We start from the raw sequence: 26,293 nt of genomic DNA on the forward strand, positions 1-26,293 counted from the left end.
TGGAGAGAGTGAAAGTCTTTGTGAAGCCACCTCCCTTTTCTTCAACGAAGAGGCCTATATTTAGCACTCACACTCGGACAGGCCACTGCAAATGCAAGTGCTGACATACAAGGCTCAGTTGGGGTTTTTGCTTGAGCACCCACAAGAAATTGAGGAACTGGGAGTGAATAGCCGGTACTGAGACGACACAGGAAGTTTCTTTGGCTGTGTTGCAAGTCCATCATCTGCTTCTGCAAATAATAACCTTTCCGCTTTCAGAGTGACCTCTTAAACCCTGAATGCAAATGGCAGAGCCACGAGTGGATCCGGAGGGAGAAGGGAGGCTTCCAGAAAGGACTATGGTCATAGAGGTGGTTGAAGAGAGAACCAACCTGGAGACGGAGGCACTAGTTGGGCCTGAAGGTAAACTGGAATATCCTCCTGTGGGGTCCAACTCAATTTACAGTGCCATCCTTAGCAGGAACGAGACCGTCAAAGATGCCAAGCGGCTGAAGACTTTTCTGGAACTGCGGGACAAGTATGTGCACAAGAAAGTGCTGTTTGAAGACCCCCTGTTCCCTGCAGACGACTCTTCTCTGTATTACAGTTGTAAAAGCCCCATGAAGTTTGAATGGAAGCGTCCAACGGTGAGTGCCCACACAGGATCAGAAAGGATCAATGATGGTATCTTCAAAACAATAATTGTTCTATTCACTCATTTTGTTCCTTTTTTCTGAAGTTCAATAACACTCAAACACTTTCTAACTCTCCATGCAGTTAAACATTTCCTGGCACAGTGGATTGGGGGGAGTTGTGGGGGGTGTAGAGTGAATTGTGAGCATAGTGGTGAATACATTTCTCGAGGTTATCACCTTCTAGAGTCACAGACAGCTGACCGACACAGATGACCAGCAGGGCTGTATTCAGCATGATGGGATCTGTTGGGAGTTTGGAATAGCTAGCCCGCCAAGACAGTTCAGTTCAGGACCACATATACACAACTTATTAAGCCCATGCTTGTTGAATGCTACTTAATGGAAACAAAATGCACTTTGTCTCATGTATTTATTATAGTGCATTCCATTAAGACCAGACGCTTAGAGTTCAAGGCAATATAGTTTGGTTATTGATGGTTCAGTGCATTCATTTTTGCATTGTGTTAGAATCGCAAAAAGGGCATTCAATTTCACAATGCAATTGAATTGAATTCACTGCAAAGGAAAATCCACACAGATGGATTGTTTTTGTAATATATACTGTTTAATTACGATTGCAAAGTAGTAACACTTTTACAAATTCCTTATTTGATCCTTTAAGCTTAAAGTGTAACTTGGTAACAGGACAAGGGTCATAAGGATCACTCATGTTCACAGCCTGATTTTTCACAAGGAGGTGGTGCTAAAGATATGCTAAACCTGTCTGCCTCTCATCCACTACAATGTTGGTAAACATCACAACAAAAAAGGTTGGCATTCGTTTCAATCACTCACCCATTATTCATTGGGACTTTGCATTGGACCATAAAACATTCTTTCAAACTTTATTTTGATTATGGGTACATAATAATTGCTAATAAAGAAATGCTAATAATGAAACTAAACATGACATTTCATGCTGCAGCCTAAAGTGTAAAGTCTAAAACATTTGAAGAAAAACAACACCATACAGTCTCGGCCCTTAACAGCATATAATGAATGGCTTTAACTGGACTTGAGTCCTCTGACCATAGCTGACTCTTACAGCTATCAGACAGAGTGGCATTCATCCATCATTTGTCTGCAGGAATCAGGAGCACCTGACCTGGAACAACTGTTATTTACATATTTAGCTATAGCTCTTCATGGCACCAATATCCAACATTTTAATTAGCAAGTTGCAAAGTTACGATCCAACCTGCACAGTTCTCCACAGGGACAAGTCCTCGACTTGGTAATTAACTGTGATGTAAATGTGCACAATAAGTGGCATCACACATTTTCTGTGTAGATTTCTATTGCATAAGAAATCTTATAGTGTAATCAGGGCAATATTCCTTAAATTGGATATTGTTGACAGCAGAAACCATGATAAAGATAATGAGGAATATGTTGTTCACATTAAAGGGACTATGTGTAGGATATGTAAATCCATAAATCCCTTTAAACTTGTTAAATATATGAACAAGTTATAATTGAACTTAAAAATTAGACACATTTACATTTAAAGTAATATGTGATTGACGTTTAGTCATGCAAACTAATCCTATGATAAAAAGTGTAGGTGAACATTAAGTTAATGAAAATAATGTACAGTATGTACATATGTTTCAATTTTTGATTTATGTTTGACCTTCCTCTCATATTCAACATCAAATGTGTGTCTATGCCTAGATGTCCATATTCACTCATACAGAGAGAGAATGTTACAGTCATCAAATTCTGCTTTCAGGAAATCTGTGGAAATCCCCACTTCATCATAGATGGAGCCAACAGATCCGATATCTGTCAAGGAGAATTAGGTAATATTTTAAATGTAAATTCCATTTACAAAATAGATGAATGCTGTCAATGAATGAACTGAATCAATTATATGAAATAGGACAATATTTGATAGGAGTGTACATCAGAAATGATGTGTGTATGAAACATGTAAACTCATTGAAACCAGCTAATTGTGTGCATTTGAGGACCATCTGGCAAACGATAACCTTTTTTAATCCTTATTTTGAACTTGTTGAAGCTAAGTGTATTATAATTAGTCATTGGTTACCGCCATCAACCAACAACCCCCAACAAAATCTTATTTTTAACATGTCCAGAGTGTAAGGGGGAGAAGCTGATACGTGCACCACTGGGATGTGCAATTTCCCATCACAACTGGGATTTCGCCTCTTGAACCTAATAATGTGTTCAGTGAAGCATGACATGTTTAGAGTACACTCCGTCATGATAAGCACTCGATGACATGGATGTGCTTGAGAACGCGGGCTGAAGATAAGCAGATGGAATGCAATATGGAAGCCACTGCGAGAATGAGAGAGAGACCTGCCACCTCTCACCTCAAACTGCCGAAGTATGTGCTATGTAGAAGGGTTGAATGTATCAATCAGAGCCTGGTACAGCACTGACAGCTAGGGGGTGGGTGTGCGGTGAGGTAGCCAGGGGATGACTTAGGTCTTAAACACAAACGCGTCCAAGACTGTCGTGCCAACTGGCCCATCCTATTGAACCCCATGATCCGACAAGGCGAGCTCATGCCCTGCATGTGGTGTCTCCGTGTCTCTGCGTTGGACAGGGGACTGCTGGCTCCTGGCTGCCATCGCGTGTCTGACTCTGAACGAGAAGCTGCTGTACAGGGTCATCCCTCCGGACCAGAGCTTCACTGAGAACTATGCCGGCATCTTCCACTTCCAGGTGCTCTGACCTGTTTGGGCTAACATAGAAACAGATATTGAGAAAAGGTCTAGAAACAGTGATGATCAAAAATATGACCTCCTCATACAAGAACAAGTTTGAGCGGTCTATGTCTAATGTTTTCGAGGTCATGTCCAAGCATTGTAGATTGACAGAATATATGTGATGGCCTAAGACTCAACATACAAGCCTTCATCAGAAGTTAGCAGTTTTAACACAAGTTGTGCAGGCAGGAATCCTTCCAGTTCCCTGAGTTCCCCAAGCTGATGGATACATTACATGAGAACGCACAGCTCCCCATAGTTCCCATGTCTACACCATGTTTAGACTTTTGTGCCAAAAAATAGCATGTGAACAACTGTTTTTTGATGTGACCAGTTCTGGCGCTACGGCGAATGGATTGACGTCATCATTGACGACCGCATCCCCACCTTCAACGACAAGCTGGTGTTCACCAAATCCTTCCGGAAGAATGAATACTGGAGCGCTCTCCTGGAGAAAGCGTACGCCAAGTAAGTCTGACACCACCCACACAGTCTATTAATATCCAGAGTGGGAATCAACAAATTAGGTCATGTCCAAGGGTCCCAGGTGGAAACCCATCTGACCTGGCTCAGGTTTCCCAGCCCGACGATGACTAAAAGACACCTGATCAGTTCTCGCAGCATGCGTCTTATCGTGTTCCTCTCAAAATTGGCTAGAGCAGTCTCCTCTGCTGAGGACCGGCAGGCCACATCTGAAGTCTGGGTTGTGATGAATGTGGGCTCCTACCTCAGATTGCATGGCTCCTACGAGGCTCTGAAAGGTGGCAACACGCTGGAGGCCATGGAGGACTTCACGGGGGGCGTGACCGAGTACTTTGACCTGTTGGAGGCCCCCAAGGACCTGTACTCTATCATGAAGAAGGCCCTGGAGAGGGGCTCGCTCATGGGCTGCTCCATAGACGTGGGTGATCAGTGTCACTGAGCACAATGCACCAGCATGTACAGTCAAACAGTCCATATAGGAATCAAACATGAAATGAAAGGTCAAGCAGCAAAATATTAACGATAACAGAAATCGCTTATACAAGTATTAGTAGTACATGCTGTATTTACCCATGAAGGGAAAGACACAATATCTTTGCAATCCAATCGAGAGTCAGCATCAACAGCCAATCAGATAGATCTGAGGATATTCTCAATGATTGTCCCTGAACTTGTTTTTCTTTTTGTCCAGGTGATGGGACAAGGCCAGATGGAAAGCCGCACTTCTCAAGGACTAGTGCAAGGGCATGCCTACTCTGTTATAGGTCTGGCAGAGGTACGCTAAAAAAAAAGCAGTGTTTATATTTGTCATTATTTTGGAATGTTTCTCTGTGTAAAAATGTGTTCAATACTAATCGCAGGGCTGATGTTTTTTCAGTGTGATGAAAAGGGAACCGACTCCCAGATCCGTCTCGTTCGGTTGCGTAACCCCTGGGGCTGGGTTCTCTGGAAGGGACGGTGGTGTGCAGAGTAAGAGCCCTCTGAAGAGACTAAGCAATCGAATAGCTTCAATCCCTGTTCGATCCCTGGCACATGTTCTCAAATAACGTTGTTTTATGTTAGCTTATTGACAGCAAACCTGGCTGCATGGTTAGTCAAACACACACATTTTGAAAACCAATGCTTTCTTCAGAAGCTCTAAGATCTTAGATTCATCACATCGATGCTTGTGTCGTTAAGGTCTTATATGAATTCCCTAATTGATTGATTGACTCGGTTTACTCTGTTCTCAGTTCCAAAGAGTGGTCCACCATATCCACTGCTGACAAAGAAAATCTACTGAAGCAGACCATACAGGAAAGTGAGTTCTGGTGAGTTCTAAAGCCAATGCTGTTCCACTCTCTGCATTACAGATCCTGTACTTCAACCTTCCTTCTCCGCTTCTTCCCCTCCACAGGATATCCTTTGAGGACTTCAAGAAGTGCTACTCCAAGCTGGAGATGTGTAACCTCACCCCCGACACCCTGCGTGGCGACGAGAGGAACAGCTGGAGCGTGGCGGTGAACGAGGGCCGCTGGGTCAGAGGCAGCTCCGCGGGGGGCTGCAGGAACTTCCCAGGTACCCCGATCCCCCTCTTGGTGTCACCTGAAGCTTGGAGACCGATTGGCTCATCTAGTGTCTGTGTCTGTGTCTCATCAGCACTGTGCACACTATTTCATCAATGATGTGTCTGTTTTCAATTTAAAGTGTTTAAACACTGTTGAATGCAGTATGGAATCCTACTAACCCTGCGTTCCATTGCCTATACTACCGTACAATTTTACTATGCCAGAAAGTCTTTAGTATGTCCCAATATATAGTATGGAAAATTCAGTATGCAAGAAATACCAGGATGTTGTACTACATCCGGCCGCATTTTCGCAGCATGGAAGCCAGCATGCTTTTGGGCTATTCTGCCCCACAATCCTATGTGCAGCAGGAGCTACGTTACATCGGGTGACCCCGCAAAAGGGGGATGGGTGGCACTACAAATGTAATAAAGAGTGAAATCTCCTGTTGTATGCCCCAATTGCCCATATGCCCCAACTTTGTTAGGGTAGCTGCAATACGTTACCCTAGTAAAGAGAAAAAGTATGCGATTTAGAACGCAGCCCTAGTGTTAACTAGGAGAACCCACACCAGCCACCACTTGGAGAGATTGTTCGGCATTAGACGACACCCCTCTAGATTGAACACATGATACTGCATACACAGCAACCGCAATGGTAACCTGGTGACCTGCAGACGAAGCGTTGATGCGACACACCTGACCTCCGCTTAGTGAAGCTGAAACAAGGGGCGTTTATAGGGGGGTAGGCCGCACGCCCCAGAACGAAGGAAGGTTTTAAAGGTGGGGTCATCGGGTTTGGTGTTCCTTTTTAGTTTAAAGCATGTTGTACTCATTATTGACATTTGTATTTTACCGTGCATAGGAGATGATTTTTAGGCAGAGTGCTAGATAATCGAAACATTTAATCAAAGCTCACAGTGTTGGCTCCTCCCACCTCTCTCCTCTCTGGTGACAGACACATACTGGACCAACCCCCAGTACCGCATGCTGCTGCACGAGGAGGACGACGACCCCGAGGACGGGAAGAGGGCGTGCACGGTGGTGGTGGCTCTGATGCAGAAGGGCCGCCGAAAGGAGCGCAGCAAGGGGGCCAGCCTCTACACCATCGGCTTCTCCATCTACGAGGTGCTTAGAGCCGCCAGGGGCCACAGCACGTGCAGACCTTGATTCAGACAGATTGCACTGCGGGGCGTTTTTACATTTCTTTTACTATTTGGATTCAACTAATTAGCCCCCTTGGGTGTTTTGAAACACAAACACATCAATGGAACCAAATTGCTCATTGAGTTTGGAGGAGCCCATGTTTCATGCATATGTTGTGTTTTGTTGCAGGTGCCAAAGGAGGTATGATATCCTGGGAGAAGGAGGATTCACATGTCTATGGTCTGTAGAGATCAAGATCTGCAAGGAAGACGTGACACGGTTCTACCTTCACCCATGAATCGATCCAAATCATTTCACTAATCAATTGTACTCTTGTTCTGAATGGTGCTAATAAGCAAGTATGGATGGTTCAGTCAACTACAAGAGAGTGCTTTCATTTGCGTACAATTGGTAGCCAGACTTAGTTGTTAAATAAGATCAGATGAGATTCAGATCAGCCAAATCATCTTAAGTATCTTGTATATTTATACTCTGTACTATTTATGATTATTTATACTCAATATTGAGATTAATATAAGGAAACTCTTGGGTCCACTCAATGTTCAAAATAGTGTAACAGGTATGATGTTGTGTCTACTCTCAGATGCATGGCTGCCAACAACATCTGGGAAAAGAATTCTTCCTCTACACCAAGTCCACGGCTAAGTGCCAGTCCTACATCAACCTGCGGGAGATCACCGAGCGCTTCCGCCTGCCCCCCGGGGAGTACGTGGTCATCCCCACGACCTTTAATCCCCACAATGAGGGGGAGTTCATCCTCAGAGTGTTCTCTGAGAAGAGGAGCACCTCTGAGTAAGGATTGGAAAACACATTAAAGCATTGTACATTAAAGCATTGCAACAACACCCTGTTCCAGGGTGTTGTTGACAGTGAAGTGGATTTAAATAATGATTGTGCCGAACCCTGATATTGGTCTGGATTTCTTCTGCTAGGGAGGTCGAAGAGGAGATTGGATCTGATGAAATACAGGTATGTCCACTTGATGTTTGCAGTCTTGGCGCACAACATAGACTGATATACTGTAGCTGTATTTTTTGGTTGGAGTTGTATTTTGGGGGGGTCGTATTATTGTCAGATGTTGTCTGGACACTATCTTACAACAGAAGATTGCAGGTTCAATAAAGTTGAATATCTCCTTAAAGCTTTCCTGTGGAACAAACTCATTCTAATACACATTCTCTGACATACACATTCATGAGTATGCCATTGTCTATCTATCACTTTATTTCATTCTTGGTTATTTTTGTGTCGCCAACAATTTTCCATCTCTATTCATGTTCACTTCCATTTAATAACAAATTAGAAGTCTTATTTCCCTTTAAACTCTAACCATCTCATTTCATCTCACTGATCTCCACCTTCACTGTTCTTTACCGGCCTCCAGCCAGGGAAGAAACAGATAGAAAAGGTAAAGCATGTAGTGTATGGCTGCCACACTTTTGTTTAAACTTCCTAACCGCGTGTGCCCAACTTCTTTTCTCTTCACTATTTTAATTTTGATAATAACATTTGGCCTTCAACATTTTCAGTTTCTTACTAATGATTTATCCTCTCTGTTACTTCAGTCTGATCAAAATGCTTCTCTTCTTCTGCAGCCCATCGTGTTTGTGTCAGACCGAGCGAAGGCAAACAAGGAGATCGAACACAGCGGCATTCCGGGGGAGAAGAAGAAGAAGAAGGTGTGTTGATGGTTTGCTGATGATTTTCCTCCCTGTGTGGAACAGGAGAGGACCCAAGCGTGTGTTGACGTTTTGCTAGTCTCGCAAAGCCAGACCAAACTACAGCAAGTAGAATGTTTTGCTGATGGTTTTCCTCCCCGTGTTGAAATGGAGAGGACCACCTGCGGAAGGATCATTAACGTTTTGCGTGGAGCCGTCCCCCACACGGGGGGTTTATAGGGGCCTGCCCCCCTATAAACGCCCCTTGTTTCAGCTTCACTAAGCGGAGGTCAAATGTGTCGCATCAACGCTTCGTCTGCAGGTCACCAGGTTACCGTCGCGGTTACTGTGTATGCAGTATCATGTGTTCAATCTAGAGGGGTGTCGTCTAAACCTATGCGTTTAGGTTTCTTTAGAGACACAAACAAGAATGGTATCCTCATGCTGCAGTTAACACTCAGCCCTTCTTTAACTGACAGCCCTGTGACCTTTTGCACCGTTGCAATGCAGACTGACGATGCTGAAATTCAATCGTCCCTGGAGTTCAAGCCTAGTCTTGGCTGAATGACAATCTGGTTATAAAAAACTGCCAAAGTCCAATTTGCACCTGTTGTGCATGTGGAGTTCATGTTATGCTATACATATTTAAATAGTTATATGTTAATAACCCCCCCAATTGAACTCTCTTCTCTACGCTTTAGGACAGAGCAGCGCAACTATCTACACTCAATCACAAATATGTTCTTTGGATTGCTTGAGTAGTTTTATAATAACAGCAAGACTGTGTTGAGCTGTGACCTGTGTGTGCAGTCTACAGGATCTAGGACCTAGTAGTTCTCCACCATTTGTGTGTTTTCAGACTGGCACGGATGTTTCATAGCAAAACATTGGATTCTCAAAGGTTACCATAGACACTACTGGTGGCAGTATGTATGCATGTATAATTACCCTGTCTTGAACTGGTGTTTCATACAGGGCCCCCAGCCTAAAGTCAAAGTAGTTCTGTAATTAAGTCACTTGCGTCATGTTGAAGCAATTGTTGACTGTATCTTCCTCCCCATCTATCCTCCCGCCAGCCTGAACCAACCGAAGAGGAGACTGAAGAGGACAAAACCTTCAGGGCCATTTACAGACAGATCGCTGGTGAGGTGCGTAATATGGGGCCAGGCCCAGTCCCTGGTAACAGCGGTCAATGCCCTGTCCAAGTCATCATCATCTCACAAACTCTTTATTACCAACACTGGATCAACTAATATGTGGAACTAAGGTAGAAAAATATGAAAATAGCAAAAGGAAATACACGGATACATTACAACTGCTCTCCTCTCCTAGGACATGCAAATCTGTGCCAGTGAGCTCAAAGTTGTCATGAAGAGGGTGCTGGAAAAACGTAAGGGAAGAAAGTATTAAATATAAACACAGAACTCTACAACTGATGCTTTGAATCAAATTGAGATACAATTCCCAATCGGTTCCCACAGACAACCAGATAAAGACGGAGGGCTTCAGCCTGGAGACGTGTCGGAGCATGATCGCCCTGATGGACGTATCCTTTCAGGAGCACTGAAGGCAGACCAGGGCGTAGTGGGCACCTGAGGCAGAGTGGTTAAGGTTGGCTGGCCTTGCTGGCTTGTCACTTCAATAACGTATGCGTCTGGGACTTTGTTTCCCACACACATTTTGGCAGGGTCAGAGCTGGGAGGTGGGCTCAGAGGGCATTCCATATCGAGGAAGATAATCTTCTCCCTTCTCCCAGATGGTGGCGGTCAAACATCTGACTTTGCTTGTCACAGAGCTGGAATATGAACAGACTTTATGTATTAGACTCCTGAGTATATCAGCTCTATATAAAACTGAAAGCGTTCAGCTTTTGTATTGACCAATACAATCCGCTCCATGCCCCGCAGAGCGTTGTCTCAGTGGACATCATAAGGTAGTTATTGAACTGTACTCACCCAGGTTTGCAAATATTAGCAACAGGTTTCTGCTACAGAGTTTGCCGTTTAAAAAGCAATCATGAGTCCTGTTATTGAGCTGTAGCTAATAGAACAAACATATAAAAACATTGAGGACTGTAAATTCAGCCCAACCATAATTGGAATATGTAGTTTTGGTCCTAACTAAACCCTCTGCAGACTGATGGCACTGGGAAGCTGAATCTACAAGAATTCAAACACTTGTGGAATAAGATCAAACAGTGGCAGGTAGGAAGCCAGTTCAATTCACATCTTTAGTTTTTTTATATTGTCCTATCCTAACAGTCTTATCCATCTGTAGCTCATCTTCAGAATGTACGACAAAGACAAATCCTGCACCATCAGTAGCTTCGAAATGAGGAACGCTGTGAATGATGCCGGTATGGACAAAATTCTAATGTAATACATTATATCCTTTTATATATATTTAAGAAACAATTTGTTATCTATTTATTCACTATTATCCAGCACAGTAGGTTATCTTTATTATACAAACACCAAGACCAGCTCCCTGAATCTCAAATTAAGGCTTATCTTTTATATCTGTGAACCGAATTAATCTAAAGTAACTTTTCAACTTTATTTTGTATCACCATTACCCTAACCTCCATGTAATCCCTTCCTCACCAAGGGTTCCACCTCAATAAGCAGTTGTACGACATATTAGCCATGCGCTATGCAGACGAACGCAACAACATTGACTTTGACAGCTTCATCTGCTGTTTTGTGAGGCTAGAAGGAATGTTCAGTAAGTAGTACACATTTACATTTTTTATTCAGACCCGTCTTCCACGCACAAATCAAAAAAGGACCAAGTTGGTTCAAGGTTTTCGTCTTTAGAAACAAAGTATTTCTAGTAATTAGGAACAAACGTGATGCGTGTGTGTATGATATATAGATCTAGATATATAAATATACATTTCGATGGTGTCGCTTTGTGACAATACAATGGTATTTTTCAGGGGCCTTCCATGCCTTTGACAAAGACGGAGATGGTTTGATCAAGCTCAACGTCCTAGAGGTAGGAGAATCACCCTGTTCACAGCGGTCACTCATAACACTCCTCACTAATCATGGGTCTGCTGGTAGCAGACTTATCTTCACTAGTATAGTTCACTAACCATAACCTGGAGAACAGTAGCATTTGGTGTCATGAGAGACACTGCCTCTGTCCCACGATGAAGCCTGGATGCGATGAACCCTTTTCACTATCAAACACGATACACGTCTCATTCCACACGTCTAACTACTGGACCCTTCTGTGGTTGCTTTGCAGTGGCTTCAGCTGACCATGTATTCATAGGGGAGGCTGGCTGCCTTCTCTTGGACCGTGATCCCAGCAGAGCGACACACCGACCAGAACTACACCTACACCTCAAGCCCACCACCGTCTACAACGAAACAAACGATTGCAGTTCATGTTTCCGATTGGCATCAGTTTACAAAGTGCACTTGCTAATAAAATTAAGGCAAGCGTCAGGTGAAACTACAAATAAGCACTCGGAAGGAAATAGGATAACTTATGTTTGTGGCTTATCCTGTGGCTTGACTTGGTTCAACTTTAACCAGGGTTGTGTTTTAAACCAAAGCTTGTGTTTTAAACCGACGCCTTGCTAAAGACAGGCTTCTGGACATTGATAAAACCACAGGCAAAGTTCTCTACTACATTAATGATTGTAATTACCTCGAGTGTGACACCAAGCTTTTATAATATGTATAAAAAAAACTTTGTGCAATATTCGCTTATGTTTTGGTGTGCATAGTTGAAAGTGGTTTACCTTGAAATAAACGTTATTCGGGTAACATATTCAACTCAAATGAGGCATTTATTGACTCGTCGTGTATGATCTTTTTTGAAATTGCAGATGTAAAATAAATTTAAAAAAACCTTCAATTCACATTTTGCTGCCAATCTGAATGTAAATAAATCAAACAACGAGTACAAACACCATTTTTGTCAATATTGACTTATTATGTAACTGGTTGCATTGCCTGAGGTTTCATCATAGCTTGGATATTGGTCTAAATAGACATCTTTGCTCTGTGAAATTAAAAAACTAGCTTCAGCTATACAGGTTCAATGCCAGTAAACACATGGAGGAATCGTCCAACTCAAACGATAAATACTGCTTCCAAAGAAAGATCTGAAAAATAAAAAAATATGTAGTGAGTGATTTGCGCATATGAAGACGTATGGCATTTCTTATTTATGGTTTGAAAAACGATACGTGCCATGTCTTTCAGTATACCTTATCTCATGCGTCAAATATTCAGCTGGCTGTCCTCCTCAACGTGGCTCTGCACGTGTGTAGGCAGCTTCTGCAACAATCAGCGAGATGGGAAACCCGTTCAACATTGAGGCCAACGGGACCGTGCAAAAGGGTACCTTTGGCTTTTTACATCTTTGCTCATTTATAGATTCCGATAGCCAAAACCAACAAAAGATATGAGCATCATAACCGCATCAAAATGTGACTTTGATTGCATCAATGTGAAGCTATTGCCCATAGCAGTCTCTCAAGTTATAGTGGAAGATGACAACATCAATGGGACTATAAGAAGTAAAGGGGTGATGTCATGCTTCGACTTTTCCAGTGTGACGTCAGGCTGTGCAAAAGGGGCGTCTCCCGGCTACCCGCAATGTTCTTTGGGGGGTGAATTTGGCGACCCATGCGCAAAGCGTTTGACCAATCGCTACAGAGTGGGCGCACTGACCAATGACAGCAGATTGGGGTACCCGGGGGGGGGGGGGGGGGGGTCCTTTAAGTAACATGATAGACATTGAAGACATTGAAATTGGCTTTGCGGTAATGAAGTGTGAGAATACTAAGGGGTATTTCTAACATACAGGCATGTATGACTTAACCTTGTTCTAGTAGTACCCCCAAATGCATCTATTAACCCTTAAAAAAGGATGATATGAGATCTTTAAGAATGGGGGAGTTCAACGAAACCGAACCAAACTGGTTTCAAACTCTGCACAGATCAGCAGGCCGGCGTTCCCCTCACCTGCTGCACTGCGTCCTGCGTGGGGAAGAAGGCGTCACAGCCCCTCCAGCGGCAGGCGACCGTGGCGAGGTGGGCGTTGCTGTGATCCCTCAGCAGGTGCTGCGTGAGATGCTCTTCCACACCGAAGATCAAGGAGCAGCCGTGCCACTGAGCAGGGGTCAGAAGGGCATGAGGACCAACGCCACCGATAATCACAAGCATAACATACCCAACGACTGCGTGGCAGGTAGCGTTACAGGGGGCCTGCACCTCCTGATATGCTACTGGACTCAGACACCGCCCAATGGGGCTGGCGGATTTGGGCAAAGAATAACATCTAAATTCTTTCAAACTAATGGACAGATTTTAAACCTTGATTTCTTTTAATTATTTTTTCAACCCATCTAAAAAGACCAGAACATGCCCGTTAGCATACTCTTCGAGGTCATAATCAAGGGAAACCGGAGGCGAGGTGTGTGTCGACGTGCAGCGCCTTGTCTGGTATCGAAAGCCAGCTCAAACATATACGTTTTTTTGCACGTTAACTACTCGTTCTTTGCACTTTGAAAACACGCAGGCAACTTGTTAAAAAAAAAGAAAACATATTTTTGACCCGTTTTGTTTTCATAGTCTGGGCAGTGGCTGATTGCGGCGTCAGAGAGAGTGGGTTAAGCTTCTCCGACAAGTATAGTACAACGGTGTGTGAAGATGTGTGGAGCTCCGTATGAGCAACATTTTATTAAAATGTCCGCGATGGTTAACGTCTCCATCGTGGACAACGTCTCTCATTATAAAGCTCACAGACAACATTGAAAAAGTACCCAAATCTGCAGTCTAGAACTTTCAATAATTTGTGGTTTTGTGGCAGCCATTTCAGAAAAAAGGAAACCAACAATGCTAATTAGTCAATTCAACCGGGGAAACAAATAATGCGCAGCCCAACCAGCTAACCCCCCTTTTAACCAGACACAACAACACAACAGCTGCGGAGACATAGGCATGCACAGCCACGCTCTTACCCAGCAGCGGTAGTTCTTCATCAGGTTAAGCTTCGACGCCTGAATGCTCCCGTCGTAGCAGCCGGAGTAGATCTGAGAAGGAAGGCAAAGGGACTGAGTGGAGTCCTCTCATTGGAGGAGAGTGTGAGCACCTGCCTCCCCATTAGCCCTCATGCTTCTGTGCAGTCAAAACATTAAGAAGGGAGGGTGTACCTACCACGCTCTTATGGATGGCCATACACATCACCATGTCGCTGTGGCCCCCGTACACCTGCAGGCGGTCATGGGACTAGAACCAGGACAAAAACCTCATTAACCTCAAACTCTCGACATAAAATGACAATCCAATTCATGTCCATTTATAAATTGACATTTATAAATGGACATCATTTAATTGATTATCTGATCCAACTTGCCAGTGATTATAACAACATTTGTGTATATCGAGATGGAGGCAAGTCAAGGTTTACCTGCAGCTCGTAGACGCGCAAAAGCTTGTCCAGACAGGCCGTCACCATGACTTTACCCAGGATGATGATGGAGGTGACGGAGTGGCTGTGGCCTTTGTAGATGCGCACCAACTCACCGGTCTGAGGGACAAAAGGGTTCAAAGCAGAGGCATGAGGCGCTGAGTGGAGGATACGGTGCAGAGAGCAGGAGGAGGGGCAAGGGGAAGGGACTCACGTGGATGTTGTGGGCGTGGACGCCCGTGTCGCTGGAGCCGCTGAACACCAGGTCGTTGACCACCTTGGGGTCGAACACGACGGTGACATGGTTACACCGAGCACATGTGTTGACGCGTAAAACAATGGCAAGACGTCAAAATCATCCACAAAACACTGAACAAAATAAACACCGCGCCTAAAAGATCCGACATCAAAACTTGAAGGACGGCGCTACGCAGGAGAGCGGCGGTCTCACCTTCATGCAGAGCACCGTCTTGGTATGGCCCTGCAGCGTGCGCAGCATCAGGCCGCTCTTGGCGTCGCGCACGCTGATGGTGCTGTCGTAGGAGCCCACCAGCAGCACGCGGCGCGCCCCCTCCTGGGACGTGCCCAGGCAGCTCACGCCCCGCGGCCCGTGGCACTCCAACACGTCCAGCTCCTTCAGGGTCTGGGGGGCCGGGGAAGGGGGGGGGGGGGGGAAGAGAAGGGTGGAGAAGGCGTAGAAGGAGGGAGATGGAGGAGGAAACGAATGGAGGAGGAGGATAGAGGAGGAGGAAAAGGAGTGAGGAGGAAGAGAAGGATGAAGGAGGCGTAGAAGGAGGGAGGAGGAGGAGGAAACGGATGGAGGAGGAGAAGGATGGCGGAGGAGGATAGAGGAGGAGGAAAAGGATGGAGGAGCAAAAAGGAGGAGGAGGAGAAGGATGGAGGAGGAAAAAGGAAAGAGGTGGAAAAGGATGGAGGAGGAGGATGGAGGAAGTGGGAGGAGACGGATGGAGCGTCAGACCTGGTATGTTTCTGACCGTGGCAGAAAGCAAGGCCAACAATGTTTTTGATGATCTTTTCATACAGGGTTAAATTGTATTGCAAACATGTATCAAGGAACATTGTCGAATCCATTCTCCATAACACTTACTTGATATTGCAGTGATGCTTGCAGTGAACCCTTATTTCAATAAACCATGTGTTTTGAGGGCCCTACATCTTGTTTTTGTACAAATCAGATCAAATGAAAAGGTCTTCTTAGCGAGAGCCCTATATTAAAATGTTACATAGTGGCACAGCTATACCATTGTTTGGAGAGAACCCTTTAATTTTAGATATAAAAAATATAAATGACATAAGGCGCTTGTGTCATCCTGCCTTACCAAAAACGTACTGTACTGTACCAAATACCATGACTCCAAAACCGTGATATGAACCGAACCATACATTTTGTGATCCATACCGCCCCTATACAGATGACTACGCAGCTACTTTATAGCTAGCTCACAATAAAACAAGTAGAACTGTTGCTCTTTATCGCAAGTTTGAGATGATATTGCTATAATGCTAGAGGTTTACAGCAGACCAGACGTTTCTCACCAAGTTGACAGAAGTCAGAAATATCAGAAGTAGGAGCTATGATACGTGTAGGGGCAGGAAGTGTCTCTGAGGGGGCGATCCGAATGGCTCACTCACCTTCAGGTGGAGGCTTACTACAGAGCCATTGGCCAGCCCCACGTAGAGAATACCCCAGCTTATATGCAGGCACAGCACCCTGTCGGGGAAGGAGACCTGGTCCAGGCACTTCTGAGACTGGAACCCAGAAAAATCTGTTAGAGCAGTACTGCACTATAACAACAGAATCAAGGGGGCTTTGAGGACTTCATACCCTGTGTAGCATGTTCTCTGCATGCGTGTGCGTGCGTGTGTGTGTTTGGTCGGTGTGTTACCTTGATGCTGAAGCAGCGCACCGTCTTGTCGCTGGAGCCCGTGAAGAGACGGGCCAGCGTGCCCGGGGCCAACGGTGCCACCAGCAGGCAGTTGATGGTGCTGCTGTGGCCCTCAAACACCCCCTGGCACTCTTTGGTCTGCACGCAGCACCAGGGAGAAACACAGGACCACCGTTTGCAAGCATTGACGTTTTGCTTGGACCATTTCAGTTCAACCTGCTGTCCTGTGTTTGTTTCCCTGTGAGAGTTGATTGGCTACCCTGAACATCTGATACACAGGTTAAGCTATGCAGCGACTCGGAACAAGATCACCGTCGACTGTCTTCACTCACAGAAAAGTAGACAGCTTCAAACATCTGGCTCAGAGACTGACCATGCCCTTGTACAAAGTAGCCAACATGAAATTAATGGTTATGGGCGGGACCCGAGTTTGTCCTGCCATGAAGCCTCTATCAAAGGAGCTTTTAGATACAAACAATGGTGACTGTTGGTGAATCAACCTTGTGAAGCCAGCTTTAATCTGGCACCTCGGTAATCCAGCGAGTGAGGGGTGTAGATGCGGCACTGGGTGGTTCCATCTGGAGCCGACTTAACTTAAATAATAATTTCTGCTTTGATTTAGTGGTCTTTTATCTGAATGTCTTTTTAGTTTTTTTGATTTCTTTATGCATTTTTATGCTTTTCGATAAGAGTGAGATGGACAGGAAGGTATGGGAGCTAGAGGGGAAGGCATGAGGCAAAGCATGACGGGCAGGAATCGAACCCGGGTCGCTGTGATCAGGAATGGGCCTTAACGGTACGCGCTCTACCCGCTGAGCCGATGCGACGCTAAAGCCCCCCATACTGGAGGCCGTGTGGGGAGCTTACCACGAGGCAATAGGCCCGTGCCGTGTTGTCTCCGGAGCAGGAGTAGAGCCGCCCGCCATAGATCTGCAGGTCGTGGACGGGGCCCGCGTGGTTCTGGAAGGGCCCCAGGGCCAGTGGCACCTGTGGAGGCCCCTGGTCGGGCTCTTTGGTAAATGAGACAAAATATAAAATATAGATCGTACGTATAATGAAGAATCTAATTTAGTCTTTGGTCCGACGGGTTTGTAAGCAAAAATCTAATAGCATCTGAACATGAAGGTTGTTTCATGGCTTTCTGTTCATTTAAGCTAAGGGTCACATGACTCACCGGATGTCGTCATAGGAACCGAGGTGAGCTCCTTCACCGTGGCCCCCTGGGTGCTGGTTGCTGTGGGCTGAAGGGGAGCCCGGTTCTCCCTGTCGGGGGCAGGGGGGGTCTTCTTGGGTGAAACATCGCTGTCCGATTCGTCGATGTGAATGATGTCATCCGTGCGGGGCTCCATGATCACCAACGAGCCTTCGCTGTCGTCGCTGTCGTCGCTCTCCTCCTCTTCCTCCTCCGGCTCCCTTTTGGGGGCTAGCGGCGGGCTGCTACTCAGCTTCACGGCGGCGAGCGGCGGTGCGGGGGCCGTGTTGGTGGCGCTCTCGGCGGTGGGCTGGGCCTCGGGCCTGGGGGGCATGTGCCGCAGCAGGAGGGAGGGGTGGACGAGGAGCGGAGCCGCCTGGGGTGGATCTCCGCGCTCCTGCTTCAGCGGGGCCCCCGGCGACGGGGGGGCGGAGGCCGGGTAAAGCTGGGCGGCGGACAGCGGTGAGGCGGCGGCGGACAGCTGCAACAGGGGGGAGGGGGCAGGGAGGCAGGCGAAGGGGGAGTGGGGAGAGCGGCTGGGGGGCATGGAGGGGGCGGCGGGGTCTGCTGCAGTAGATGGCCCAGAGGAACCTGAAGGAATTGGGACGAGTTGGGTTATGTTCCTGCCACTTCAGTGACGCACAATGAGCTAATCCCATTAGGGAACCTCGTTCCAAGAGAATTCCATCCAAAAGCTTCATTACCACAGGGAACAACAAATTCTATTTGGGACTTGAATTGCAAGATACAGTCATGTATCGGGATACATATTGTGTGGCCACAATTCAACCTACACTGCCATGTTTCAAGGACAAATCTTACCTTGCATGCCGTGCAGGATCTCAATACGCTTCGCCCTTAGGCCGCTGACCTCAGTAGAGAACTACACAACAAACACAGGACCAGACAAATGAAACGCTGAACCAAGTACTTGACCATTAAACGACGCAAAAAGCGGGTGGGGCTTAGCGTTCATCGGTCAGAGTGTGTGTCCACCTGCAGCCTGAGGGCCAGGAGTCGCTGGACCTCTGCGTACGTGGCCTGCAGGGCGTTGCGGGCCTGGACCAGAGAGCGGTCCAGCTCCTCCAGGGCCCTGCACACATCCTCCTCCCGCAGGGACACCGTCAGCAGCTGGCCCACCTCCTCGGTGCCTACCAGAGCAGAGGGCCACGGACGATAACGGGTCAAATGTCATCCCTTTAGAACCATGTTTATCTGATGATCTATACATTTCATACGATGTAGGGCTTTCAGCTGTTCCCCTCAATACGGTATAATGGTTTCACACATATTTTCACATCGAAAATTCCTCAGAGCAAATGGAAATAAACAAAGTGTGCCGTCCTCATCATGAATCACACTGACCCTTGTCTGATTTGCTCATCCTCTTCTTTCTACTCCTGTCCGTACTGGAAAGGCCGTCATCCTGGAGAGGATCCGTACAGTTCAGGATTCAACCTCACGTGAACACGCTGTGCCATTACAACAGAGCAACACAGGGGACGCCCCTGCCTGCTACCTCAGCACGCCGCGCGCTCTTACCCCTTTACGTTTCCTCCTCTCCGGGGGGCTTGTGTCCAGCTCCCCCGGTTCCCCCTTGACCGACACCCTAGCCGGGTTGCCCTGGCCGTTGTCTGACCTCGCGCTGTAAGAGTCCCAGTATAGGTGTTCGTCCTCTGTAAAGTCTACTGGGCACAGCGGTGGATTCTCCTGATCAACGCCCAACCTATTCCAGGATAGAATTGATCATTTGTGAGAAATATAAATTACATAAGAAAGATAAAAAGGATGAAATGGAAACAAATAGGGTTAGGGTTGACGTAATTCTTAACCGTTCTTCCTACTTGCACAGGCAACTATGGATAAAAGGGTCAATGCTCAATGGAATACATCAGCCTTCTTTAGAAAACCCTCTACCTGGGGATTCCTATGCCTTTCTTCCTTTGCTGCCTCTTCCCGGCAACCATCTGAGACGTCTCCTGCTTGATTGATCTTTTCTGCGTTACCCCACTCCCAGAGTCTACCGTGTGCGCCGTCGGCGTGCCGAGCGCCCTCCGGATTAGGCGTAGCATGACGCCGACATCGGTATTGTGCGGGGCGCCTGGCGAGGCAGGAGGGGCTGAACCTGCTGGGTTTGGCCCTGGACTTGGCTGAGGAGATGTGGTCGTCCTGACCGGCTCTTGTTCGAACAGCGTGGCTCCCGATTGATAGACATCGTCACTGGTGAAGTCCAGCTCTTCAGCCTGCCGCTTGTTTTGAACCAGCTCCACCCCACTTCCGCTCGACCCCGCTGGCTGTCCCAACGTTCCCAGTAAGGCCTCTTTCTTGATATGTTTGTTTTGTTGACATGTACTTCTTAAATTCCTTTCTTGAAGCACTTTCTTTTTTTGCCTATTTCTCGTTTTTTTCCTGTGAATAAAACAACATAAAAAAAAAGAAATACGAGATTTGCATGACAATGGTCTAGATCAGGGGTGCCCAACCAGTCGATCGCGGTCTACCAGTAGACCGCCGACAGATCCCAAGTCGACCGCGAGGGGTGAAGAAGAAAAGAAAAAAAAAAAAGAAATTTTTTAAATAAAATAACATTTGCGCGGGACAGCAGTTGAAAGCCGTCAACAGTAGTTACGCACTCCTAAACGTTGGCATGGCTGAGGGGAAACGAGCTAAGACCTACCATTTTCACCCTGAGTGGGAGGAAGATTATTGATTATTGTTGAGAAGGTGCCGTGCGCAGGGAATGAAACCCCCCCACCGAAGTCCGTAGGACTTTGGTTCAAGGACTTAGGTTCACGGACCCCCCCCCCCCCCCCCTTGAAGGTAGGTTTGCAATGTTGACACTAGGCTGGTAGATCTCGGGAGGCTGGCTACTTGAAAAGTAGATCTTGGGTCAAAAAGGTTGAGCACCCCTGGTCTAGATTATCAACCTCATCATCAAAACAGCATGACAGACAATTTTACATAGAGCAACCTCAAGAATGAGACATACCGTAGACTCTTTAGGTTTTGGTTTCTTTCAACAACTATTTTGTAGTCCTCCGGGCTCAGTATCTTTGATAAAGCAATGGGCTTTACACAAAGCCTCAATAGATTAAATTTACGTTTGTGTTCAGGTGTGTCGACATGCTTGGCATATGCAGATAGGTCAATGGAAGACGTCTGGCAAGCTTGACACCAGTGGCTGATATCCCTGTGGAAACAGACCACATGTTACATTAGTGTTGGTTCAAGGCACTTGTATATTAGAGAATCATTTTAAGATAAATATTACATCATTTATTGATGTGATGATTTTCTCCAAAATGATTTCACAATGAAGATACAACCCAAAAGTGAAAAAAAATCACTAGATAACGTACATAAGATATGTTTTATTGAAGCAGTATGTTACGCCTTTCAATGCCACTATCTTACCGGAAGGAAGGTACAGAGGGAAGGTTGTAGTGCGCATATCTTAACACACTACTTTACTACTATAATAGCAGGCCTGTCGCACCAGTTACTCAAGTGCGCATGTGCCAAGCGCGAATGCATATATACACCGCAAGCACGCACATGCGCACGAACATACACGGAAACACACACACACAGAAGCACGCGCACACACCGCACGACAACACAAAGGCAGCGACACATACACAGAAGCGCACGGACACACACGCAAAGACGTTTGAAGGGTAGTCCTGGAGACAACGTTTGGTAGGACGGACGAATTTCGTCCGGATCCAACGTTATGTTTTTAAAAACGTCGACAAACTCTGACAGGTAACACGGTTCCGTCTGTAGAAATTGCGATTAATTAAGGGAAGAGACTATTTCTCCCCTCGCCAAGCAACAGAGGGTCGTTAATTTTGTCATATAAAAAACGTTAAATTCAAACATCGCACCGACCGGCATATCAACACAGATGTCACGCGATTCTTAGAGACAGTGTCCATATAACACAGACAGAAAACATGCAAATGAAACAGTATGGTGAATTATGTCTATAGAGTCCACCACAAGACTACACTTCGTTGCTCAAAATATAATATTACGCTCCTCCTTGAGCCTCCCGAAATGTCTTTACACTTTGTTGATCAAACTTAATATTACTCTTCTCCTTAAGCCTCCCCAAATGTCTTGCGATATCGATATCCCCCCCTTGAGTGGCCCCCTAAATGATAATCAGCCTGTGGCCTTTTGTTCACTGAATGGTTAAATAATAATTAAATGTTGGCACTGCTTCTAAGAGTCATTTGTGGTGAAAGAATGTTAAACGTTGTCAAATTATAGGCAAAATGTTATTATATTATGTTCTCAGAAATGGGTTACATTATCGACTGGGTTTCCCTATTATTGCTATGGGTTTAACTAGAGGTTGCGCGTGCAAGAAAGCTCTAGTATTACTTATGCAAAACAAATTGCCAAAAGATGACAATGCATCTGAATAAGTATTGCTCACCTGCCCAAAGCAATCTTAAACTCCCGATGATGCAGGTAACTTTGCATATGGGTATGGCCGTCCTTGAATAAAAAAAATGTTAATGTTATTATGAACAATAAAATAACCGGGCTTCAATTGCGTACATCGATTTGAAATTTCTGATTACAAATGGTAACGGTTAAAACCTACCTTTGTTGAATAACTTTCGCCACACAGAACACAAAAGTGATCATTTTTATTTCCGGAAGACGACTTTGTATTGGTCTTGACTGGGGCTTTTTTTTCAACCACTGTCCTCGTGTTGACTGTGGCTTTACCTTTAACCACTGTTTTGGTCTTAAATCGGGCTTTACCCTTAACCACTGTACTGGTCTGGACTGGAGCGTTGCCATTAACCACTTTCTTGACTGGAGCCTTGGCCATTTGAATGCCCTAAATCGAAAACACCAATGCCCCACATTATTAGTTGACATTTCACGTAAAGTCAGTTGGAATAACTTATGCATGAATGCGTTACACCTGTAAATATATGTATTCATAAATATATAGTCACAAGCAATCTTAATCGCTGAAATGCACCAAATGACAGTGGTTTAAGACATTCTTACCAATGCTCAGACCAACTACATTTAGAAGGACTAATTTATCGAAGGAACTAAACAACAAAATCACTAGAAAAACTTCTACCACCAGGTCGCCATGCTTAGGGCGGGTGTTTCACCACTTCCGGGGTCTACGTCACTTCAGAGGCGTCCAGGTTCTACGCCTAGACAGACGCCGATTGGTCGCTGCCGGCTGTCTCCGGAAGTATCGTTCTCTTCCTCTTCCTCATATCCACCGTTGTTTATAACACTTGCGATGTTAAAATAGCAGGTTTTGTACAATTAAACACTTAAGGCAGACCGTATTAGGTCCGTTTTCATTATTGTGTTATACTCCGAATTATCTGTTGGATTTTACACCGTGGACGAAAACTCGAAATGTGCAACGGTTGTGTGCAGAAGGAATACCCTGACAGGGTAAGTTAGCGTCTACAAACTTTACATTGCTTTCCTTTTATTCAAATATATATATATATTATTATTTTTTTCAATACATTTTTACATATCCTTTTCAGATCAGTGTTGATATTTGTATGTATTGTCTGACGCAGTGTTGATGTAAAGCGAAGTAATGAGGAGGATATGGGCAGGGCGTCACCTCGGAGCCCCCTGAAGTCTATTGTTACATTCTGCCCCTGAAGTCTGTAAGATTCTGCCCCTGAAGTCTGTTACAGTCTGAAGTCTGGTAGAGTCGGACATCTGGTAGAGTCTGAAGGCTGTTACATTCTGCTCCTGAAGTCTCTAACATTCAATTCACTGACCTCAGATCGTACATTAGCCAGGGTGATGGATGGCATGACTGGGCGAGTTGGACTAGCCGCTGGCCTAGCCCGGGTACCTCCGCGCTTGACCCCCTTTTCCTCCTCTGCGCACCGCTTTCGGAGCCCATTTTTTGGGGGAGGAGTAGCAATAAAGTCCGATCTGATCGAATGCTTGCGGAGTATTCTTAACTCCTTTATTGTCTCTATTTGTGCAATATCCAAAACGCGGCAAAGCTTGCTACTGCCGATGGCTAGCAAAGCCTGTCGACTGTACTTGCCATACATTCTGCCCCTGAAGCCTCTGTTAAATTCTGCAGTAAAACTAATGAATTTCAACGATTCTTTTTAACAGGGGAACACGTGTCTGGAGAATGGCTCCTTCCTGATGAATTATCTCGGCTGTGTGAACTGCCACCAGAGGGACTTCGTGTTAATCAGTAACAAGACCATGGAAGACGAGGATGGAGAGGAGATTGTAACATATGACCGTAAGCTAACATTTCTACTTCTTTCAAGGCATGGTCCGTTTCAGCCTCGATATAGAGTGGCGAAGTCACGCCTCTTCCGGTAGGGCTCATGGGACCTATGAGATCGAAAAATATGAATGGGTGTCAATGGAGAGAAAATAATTATTTTCTGGTCCCAGTCTTTATATGCCCTGGATTACACATATGTTGTTTGTGGATTTAAATGATAATTTTTCATGCAAAGAAAACTAAAAATGTTCGTGAAGAAGTTTGATAATTTTAGGTTTTATGTGAGGCCGCTTTGTGAACTACAGCTCTTCGCTGCTCTAGACGCATATGATATACGTCACCACACCCGCCCTTGGAACTCGGCACAGAGATGGCGATCTCTCTGCCCCACTTCACCGCTTTTTCCAAGGGGAGGATAAAAGCATCGAAAGAGGTGAAAACCATTATAAATCGGGGCACGTGCAGAGTTTCAGTTATGCCGATGGGAAGATTGTCGGTCTTCTCCACGCCAGTCGCAGGGAGCGTGACGTCACATACGAGCCGTGTAGTCTTTCTCGTTGTGTTTTCTCTACAGCCTTTATCTGAACAATTGCACAATAAACGGTCGAACTCTTTGCATGAAAAATTATCCTTTAAATCCACAAACAACATATGTGTAATCCAGGGCATATAAAGACCGGGACCAGAAAATAATTATTTTCTCTCCATTGACACCCATTCATATTTTTCGATCTCATAGGTCCCATGAGCCCTACCGGAAGGGGCGTGACTTCGCCACTCTATTCGGCTGCAATGCATGCATGGTTCGCACCCTAGGTGCCTAATATAATTTTGCTTTACACTTGTTTGTCTTCCCTTTGCAGATGTTTGCAAAAACTGTGAGCACGTTGTCGCCAGACATGAATACACGTTCTCCGTGGTGGACGAATATCAAGTAAGAAATATTCTCTGTAGCACATTGTATCATACCTTAATTAATATATATTTGCATGAACCATAAACAATTGAAGGCTGGAGTACTCATATCTCCGTTCCATTCACTTTGTTGATAAGTGGTGATTGTTCCCATGGCATTGCCACTGACAAAGTTTTTAACATTCCTTATAATGCAAATGCTACTGCCCTACTAACAGGGCAGGTTAATGACCTTCTGTAACCTCATTCTGCGATAGCTAATGACATCAGAATTTTTTTGACACATATAGGCTACTATTGGCATAAAAATCGTCGGGATTACCCTTTAAAATATACTGCCAACGTTTCTTGAGGAGAAATGTACTGCAGTGCCTTGTTTCACGTTTATTTAACTGCCCATTTTTGCATGGTCTAGGAATACACAATGTTGTGCATGCTATGTGGAAAGGCAGAGGACTCCATCAGCGTGCTTCCAGACGACCCCCGGCAGTCTGCCCCTCTCTTCTAGCCCTCCGAGATAAGCCAGCTGTTCAGCCTGCATATTGGACATTGATAACTAAGAATCATCGTCCAATGTGGTTTACCGGTCTCTGCCACACCCATCACGTTCTTCTGTCCTTACTGTCAAAATATAATTAAATGTTTTCAGTGTGCCGTAAGTTTGGCTGACTCCATGGCTTATTATAGCCATATTGTTCTATTTTTTTTAATGATAACCTTTCATTTGAAACAAACTGTGAAGATAGTATGGTGATCGTGATAAAAAAATGTAAATTTTTTTTTTTAAGACATTCTATAAATCTCTATTTTAACCATAGACTTTGCATTTTTTGCTCAAAGGAATGCACATTTTTGCTGAAAGGTTTAACTATGACGGCGAGTGACATATTTACCGTTCCACTGTTTGTACTTTGTGGCCTCTGCAAAATATTGTTTAAACCCTTCTAGCTTATGCTGATTGAAAAGTGTTTCATGTGCATTTCTTAATACTGATGACCGAATATAGCAGCCCCACATCTGTGAGCCTATTTAACAATGGATCTATGAATGGTGGCTTATTCTTCTTACCTCTTCAGGTAAACATACAACTGTGATTTATTTGCATATTGGACCTCTTCTAATGCAACAAACAGTGCTCAGAGAAGATATAACCAGTTGTTTACCAGCTTAATAAACATGATTTTATACACGCTTAGATACCCAGCTTGATTCTTAGGGTATTTTCAAAGTCACAATATCTAGACTAGATTTCCAATTAAATATTTTTAAATCAAAACAAATTTTCTGTTTGGTATTTTAAAGGCAATGTTTAA

General features: G+C 45.1%; 3 protein-coding genes across 10 annotated transcripts; 2 read left to right on the top strand and 1 right to left on the bottom strand.

The window, feature by feature from the left end:
• Positions 1 to 73: 73 nt before the first annotated feature.
• On the top strand, positions 74 to 12,196 carry capn3b (calpain 3b). 5 transcript variants are annotated; one of them, XM_060041753.1, is made up of 24 exons: positions 76 to 174; positions 259 to 626; positions 2,407 to 2,476; positions 3,253 to 3,371; positions 3,750 to 3,883; positions 4,148 to 4,316; positions 4,590 to 4,673; positions 4,776 to 4,867; positions 5,131 to 5,208; positions 5,295 to 5,455; positions 6,403 to 6,572; positions 6,780 to 6,791; positions 7,195 to 7,403; positions 7,544 to 7,580; positions 7,996 to 8,019; positions 8,207 to 8,290; positions 9,346 to 9,417; positions 9,602 to 9,659; positions 9,751 to 9,815; positions 10,405 to 10,473; positions 10,547 to 10,625; positions 10,877 to 10,993; positions 11,208 to 11,266; positions 11,522 to 12,196. In XM_060041753.1, exons 2-24 carry the CDS (start codon positions 279 to 281, stop codon positions 11,546 to 11,548), a joined length of 2,337 nt encoding a protein of 778 aa, XP_059897736.1. In that variant the 5' UTR covers positions 76 to 174; positions 259 to 278; the 3' UTR covers positions 11,549 to 12,196. The 5 variants fall into 5 exon arrangements, with proteins under 5 accessions (XP_059897735.1, XP_059897737.1, XP_059897736.1 ...); XM_060041752.1 differs by having other exon boundaries at positions 74 to 626; XM_060041754.1 differs by lacking the exon at positions 7,996 to 8,019 and having other exon boundaries at positions 74 to 626.
• LOC132449877 (zinc finger protein 106-like) lies at positions 12,046 to 23,942 on the bottom strand. Of its 4 annotated transcripts, none has more exons than XM_060041744.1 (21): positions 23,590 to 23,942; positions 22,416 to 22,658; positions 22,245 to 22,306; positions 20,790 to 20,990; positions 19,718 to 20,209; positions 19,343 to 19,526; positions 19,166 to 19,226; positions 18,797 to 18,951; positions 18,623 to 18,683; positions 17,783 to 18,391; positions 17,476 to 17,618; positions 16,609 to 16,746; positions 16,355 to 16,471; positions 15,153 to 15,344; positions 14,916 to 14,978; positions 14,702 to 14,821; positions 14,449 to 14,520; positions 14,253 to 14,324; positions 13,255 to 13,401; positions 12,495 to 12,564; positions 12,046 to 12,389 (listed from the first exon to the last, which is right to left on the bottom strand). In XM_060041744.1, exons 1-20 carry the CDS (start codon positions 23,872 to 23,874, stop codon positions 12,508 to 12,510), a joined length of 3,474 nt encoding a protein of 1,157 aa, XP_059897727.1. In that variant the 5' UTR covers positions 23,875 to 23,942; the 3' UTR covers positions 12,046 to 12,389; positions 12,495 to 12,507. The 4 variants fall into 4 exon arrangements, with proteins under 4 accessions (XP_059897727.1, XP_059897729.1, XP_059897728.1 ...); XM_060041746.1 differs by lacking the exon at positions 23,590 to 23,942 and adding an exon at positions 22,835 to 22,985; XM_060041745.1 differs by lacking the exon at positions 20,790 to 20,990.
• On the top strand, positions 23,006 to 26,175 carry churc1 (churchill domain containing 1). The gene is made up of 4 exons (XM_060041758.1): positions 23,006 to 23,245; positions 23,942 to 24,077; positions 24,929 to 24,999; positions 25,396 to 26,175. Exons 1-4 carry the CDS (start codon positions 23,207 to 23,209, stop codon positions 25,486 to 25,488), a joined length of 339 nt encoding a protein of 112 aa, XP_059897741.1. The 5' UTR covers positions 23,006 to 23,206; the 3' UTR covers positions 25,489 to 26,175.
• Positions 26,176 to 26,293: the final 118 nt, after the last annotated feature.

Source organism: Gadus macrocephalus, chromosome 21 (genome assembly GCF_031168955.1).
Source record: "Gadus macrocephalus chromosome 21, ASM3116895v1".
NCBI classification, from domain to species: domain Eukaryota; kingdom Metazoa; phylum Chordata; class Actinopteri; order Gadiformes; family Gadidae; genus Gadus; species Gadus macrocephalus.

Bases quoted from the DNA above. Each gene is read 5' to 3' on its own strand.
- capn3b (XM_060041752.1), top strand. From the start codon at position 279: ATGCAAATGGCAGAGCCACGAGTGGATCCGGAGGGAGAAGGGAGGCTT. The intron at 10,474-10,546 runs GTAGGAAGCCAG...ATCCATCTGTAG, and splicing joins ATAAGATCAAACAGTGGCAG to CTCATCTTCAGAATGTACGA. The intron at 10,994-11,207 runs GTAAGTAGTACA...GGTATTTTTCAG, and splicing joins GAGGCTAGAAGGAATGTTCA to GGGCCTTCCATGCCTTTGAC.
- churc1 (XM_060041758.1), top strand. From the start codon at position 23,207: ATGTGCAACGGTTGTGTGCAGAAGGAATACCCTGACAGG. The intron at 23,246-23,941 runs GTAAGTTAGCGT...TCTTTTTAACAG, and splicing joins AGAAGGAATACCCTGACAGG to GGGAACACGTGTCTGGAGAA. The intron at 24,078-24,928 runs GTAAGCTAACAT...TTCCCTTTGCAG, and splicing joins GGAGATTGTAACATATGACC to ATGTTTGCAAAAACTGTGAG.
- LOC132449877 (XM_060041744.1), bottom strand. From the start codon at position 23,874: ATGTATGGCAAGTACAGTCGACAGGCTTTGCTAGCCATCGGCAGTAGC. The intron at 22,307-22,415 runs GTAGGTTTTAAC...TTTTTATTCAAG, and splicing joins GCGAAAGTTATTCAACAAAG to GACGGCCATACCCATATGCA. The intron at 18,684-18,796 runs GTGGACACACAC...TTTGTTGTGTAG, and splicing joins TCCTGGCCCTCAGGCTGCAG to TTCTCTACTGAGGTCAGCGG.